The sequence below is a fragment of the Oratosquilla oratoria genome, chromosome 24 (genome assembly GCF_046742065.1).
Source record: "Oratosquilla oratoria isolate Oo_2021 chromosome 24, ASM4674206v1, whole genome shotgun sequence".
NCBI lineage: Eukaryota > Metazoa > Arthropoda > Malacostraca > Stomatopoda > Squillidae > Oratosquilla > Oratosquilla oratoria.
In genome coordinates, this window is record NC_134800.1 from 30,079,103 (window position 1) to 30,083,668 (window position 4,566).

General features: G+C 45.2%; 1 protein-coding gene across 1 annotated transcript; it reads right to left on the bottom strand.

The window, feature by feature from the left end:
- Positions 1-296: 296 nt before the first annotated feature.
- LOC143038305 (uncharacterized) lies at positions 297-1,220 on the bottom strand. Its single transcript, XM_076207327.1, has one exon. The coding sequence runs from the start codon at positions 1,218-1,220 to the stop codon at positions 297-299; it is 924 nt and encodes a 307-aa protein (XP_076063442.1).
- Between the last annotated feature and the right edge of the window lie 3,346 nt (positions 1,221-4,566).

The window sequence follows — 4,566 nt, forward strand, 5'->3', positions numbered from 1 at the left end:
TTCTGGCAGGTTGTCTTCAGAGACATGGATAACGAGACGGTTGACCATGACTCTTGCCAGAATTTTCCCCGCAATGGGGAGAAGAGAGATACCTCTATAATTTCCACAGTCTGTCTTACTGCCCTTGTTCTTGAAGAGAGAGATGACGGTGGCATTTCTGAGTTCTTTGGGTATCCAGATGTTGGTAAGGAGGGAGAAGAAGGATTTCAGGGCAACGGGTCCAATTGACTTAAAGATTTCAGCTGGGATCCCATCCATGCCAGGGGCCTTGCCTGAATTGGTCTGGCTAATGGCCTTCATAACTTCTTCCATCGTTGGTGGAAGGTCGAGGCAGTGGACTGTGGGTTTCTGGGTGATGAGGTCGAGGGCATGAGGGCATGAGATTCTACTGTTGATGGCCGGTTAAGAAGAGCGCAGAAATGCTCCCTCCATCGCACGTTGATGCTTCTCTTCTCTTTCAGTAGGGTGGAGCCATCTGCTGTCAAGAGAGGAGCAGTACACCGCTTCATGGGTCCATAGACCTCCTTTATGGCACTGTAGAACATTTTGGAGTTCTGGGTGTCAGCGTATCTTTGGACCTCCTCTGCCTTGTCCTCCCACCACTTGTCCTGCATCTTTCGGAGCGTTGTCTGGGCCTGTCTCTGGAGGTGCTTAAAGCGATCACGCTTGGAGGTGGAGGAAGGATCGTTCTGCCATTCAATAAAGGCCTTCTGTTTGTCGTCGAGGAGTGACTTTATGGTCTCATCATTCTCATCAAACCAGTTTTGATGGATTCTCTTCCTGGGACCAATGGTGGCCCTGGCTGACTCCGTCACCAGAGACTTGAACTGCTCCCATTGTTGGGTCGGGCAGCCAGTCAAGGGTCCGTGAGCAATTAGGCGATCGTCCAGGTCATCCGCAAATTCATTACGTTGCTGGGGTTTTTTAAGTCGAGCGACGTCGTATGCTGGCTTGATGGTTTTCGGCATTTTACGGTGTGGTGGGATGATGTGCAGTGATAGGATGCATCTGACTAGACGATGGTCTGTCCAGCATTCTGCACCGCGCATTGCTCTTGTGATCTTCACATCGCGGATGTCTCTCTGGCGGCAGATGACGAAGTCAATCAAATGCCACTGCCTAGATCTTGGATGTAACCAGGTCGTCTTATACTTGTCTGCCTGTCTAAACATGGTGTTCGTAATAGCGAGTTGGTTTTCAGCGCACATGCTCAGGAGCATTAGGCCGTTGGAGTTTAACCTTCCTATGCCATGTAGTCCCAGCACACCATTCCAGTTGTTGTAATTCGCTCCAACTCTGGCGTTGAAGTCGCCCAGTAGAAAGAGTTTGTCGCTGGGGGGGACGTCTATACATATATATACATATACATATATATATATATATATATTTATATATATATATATATATATATATATATATTTCTAAACAGAAATGTAGTAGCACATTTGTAAATGACACACAGTAACCCACAGTCGGAGTTTATTCTTTCTCCGACTGTGGGTTACTGTGTGCCATATATATATATATATATATATATATGTGTGTGTGTGTGTGTGTGTGTGTGTGTGTGTGTGTGTGTATCATACATATATATGCATATATATATATGTATGTATATATATATATATATTTATATATATATATATACATATACATATACCAAAGGCTTTTTCCCCCTTACAAGGGAGGTAGCCAAAAAGAAAAAGACATAAAAACCATTCCCACCCATTCCATCCCCAATACACTCCACTCCCCTCCACCCTCTAGCCTCCCTTCTTATCTTGGCACCTCCTGGATGACGGGTCATCGCTGCATCTTATCCACTGGCCTGGGCCAGAGGCAGTGTCGCAAGACACAGCACATCCACAGCTAGGCCGCTTCATTAAATCGGCGACCCCCCTCTCCGTCCCCTCATGCTGAAAAAGAGAAGACGGGGAGAAATCCCTTCGGGTTGCGTCAGATTTTTCTCACACATACTACCTCATGCCCCATCCCCCCACCCATTCCACCTCATGCATCACATCATCCATAAACAACCATTCTCCATTTACCCCTGTCTTCTGTCCTCTCCTGTCCTTCCTCAACAGACATTCCCCTCTTCCCCAAAGCCCCTTTCACCCCATCTATCCATCTCATCCTAGGTCGCCCCTTCATGTTCACTCTCCCCACATCTGCCTTCCACACCTCTTTTACTCTTCACTCATTCTTACTATGTGTCCATACCACCCTAATACTCTTTCATCCACCCTATCTCCCAACTCCCTTACCACCCCTGTCCTCCTCCTCACTTCCTCATTTCTCACTCTATCCAGCCTAATAACCCCCATCATACTTCTCAGACACCTCATCTCAAACACATTCAAATTCCTCTCTTCCTCTCTTATGTTCCATGTTTCTGCCCCATACAGTGCTGTTGGCACAATTACTCTTTCATACAATCTCCTCTTAGCATCCATTCCCAAATATCTATTCCTCATTACACTTTTTAATCCACCAAGGCATTTACTTGCTTCTCTCAATCTACATTCTACCTCCTCCTCCACTCCACCCTTACCTGCCACATTCGCACCCAAGTGTCTAAAACTATCCACTTCCTCCAGCCGCTCTCCCGTAATGCTCACTTGCAGTCTGCTGCCACTTTCACCCCTTGTACATCTCATCACCATACTTTTACCTACATTTATCTTCAACTTTATTCTTTCACACACTCTCCCAAACTCTGTCGCCAACTTCTTCATTCCCTCCTCTGATCCTGCTACAAGCGCAGTGTCGTCCGCAACAACAGCTGGCTCACCTACCACTTTTCTATATATATATATATATATATATGTACATATGTAAGTACGTCTAAAAGTGTGCAAATTTACACTAGTTGATGAGAGATGCATTTGTTCCCAAATAAAAAAGAAGAATACATACCAAAGAATTACATTTCCTTTTTTGATTTTCGTAATTTGCACGATTCCTTTATTGAAGTGAGCACAATCTAATCTCCCCCAAGGAATGTTTTCTTTGATTTTCAAAAATTTGAAGTTACAAAAGTTAAACATATTTAGGGGCCTGCTGGGATGAAGGTTCAGAAAGTTTGTGTGAAGAGAGATAGAGAGAGAGAGAGAGAGAGAGGGTGGGGGCGAATGATTGACCGAGGGATTATCGTGGCTGGGACAAAGAACACCAAGACTCTCTCGAGAGATCGACCGACATGCTAACTTTTGCACTGCCCTTATTACCCCTTGAAAATTATATACATATATATATATATATATATATATATATATATATATATATATATATAGATATATGTGTATGTATGTATGATGTCGTGGCCTAAATTTCATGCTTCTCCTTGAGATTTCTTCCTTTCCTCCTAGGCTAATTTTCGCGAAGAAGAATTTAGCCTTGGCTCCCAAGATGGCGTCGGTGTTTAGTCCAATAATCTTCCTCGTTTCTGCTGGAGTCATTTCCATCGCCCCCTGTCATATAAGTGGCATTAAGGACGCCTATCTGCATATATTTTCCACCAGCTGGTCATCTTTTCCTTCGCTTCCCAGCTTCTCCGCCATTTTCCTCCCTTCTCTTCTTCGTGTTCGTCCGCCTCCACTCACTCACTCACTCAATCACTTCACTTTAATGCTTCTCCTTCCCACATTCTCATTGTCTGTTTTTCCATCTCTTCCTTTTGTTTATTTTCCCACTCTCCTACTCTCCCTTCCTCCTTCTCCATGCTCACCATCCTCTTCCTCTTCCTCTACCACCTCCACCCATCCTTCTTCCCCTTCCTTCTTCCCTCTCTATTCTTTTCTTGCTCCCACTTTCTCCCATAGTGCTCCTTCTCTTTCCCTTCATTACCTTTCCGACTCACCACTACTCTCCACACTGACATCTCTCTTCCTCTCATCCTCTCCTCTCTCCTTTGTTATGATCCTCTATCCGCCCCGCTCCTCCCCACCACCTAATCAGTCTCCCTACCTTTATTCTCTACTATTATTAGCTATTGTTCACTTTATTTCCACACAAAGATCCCTAGAGTACATGAGGCACTTCGCTTCTCCCATCTTCCTTGTCTCTTCTTCAGTCACTGTCCTCAGTATATCTCTATCTCCCAGTCTCTCCCTCTCTCCCCTTCACTCTCCCTCTCTCTCCCCTCTTTCTCTCTATCTCTCTCTCTCTCTCTCTCTCTCTCTCTCTCTCTCTCTCTCTCTCTCTCTCTCTCTCTCTCTCTCTCTCTCTCTCTCACACACACACACACACACACACACACACACACACACACACACACACACACACACACACACACACACACACACACACACACACACACACACACACACACACACATACACACACACACACACACACACACACACACACACACACACAAACACACACACACACACACACAAACACACACACACACACACAAACACACACACACACACACACATACACACAAACACACACACACACACATACACACACACAGACGCACACACGCATATACACACACATACACACACACATACACACACACACACACACACACACACACACACACACACACACACA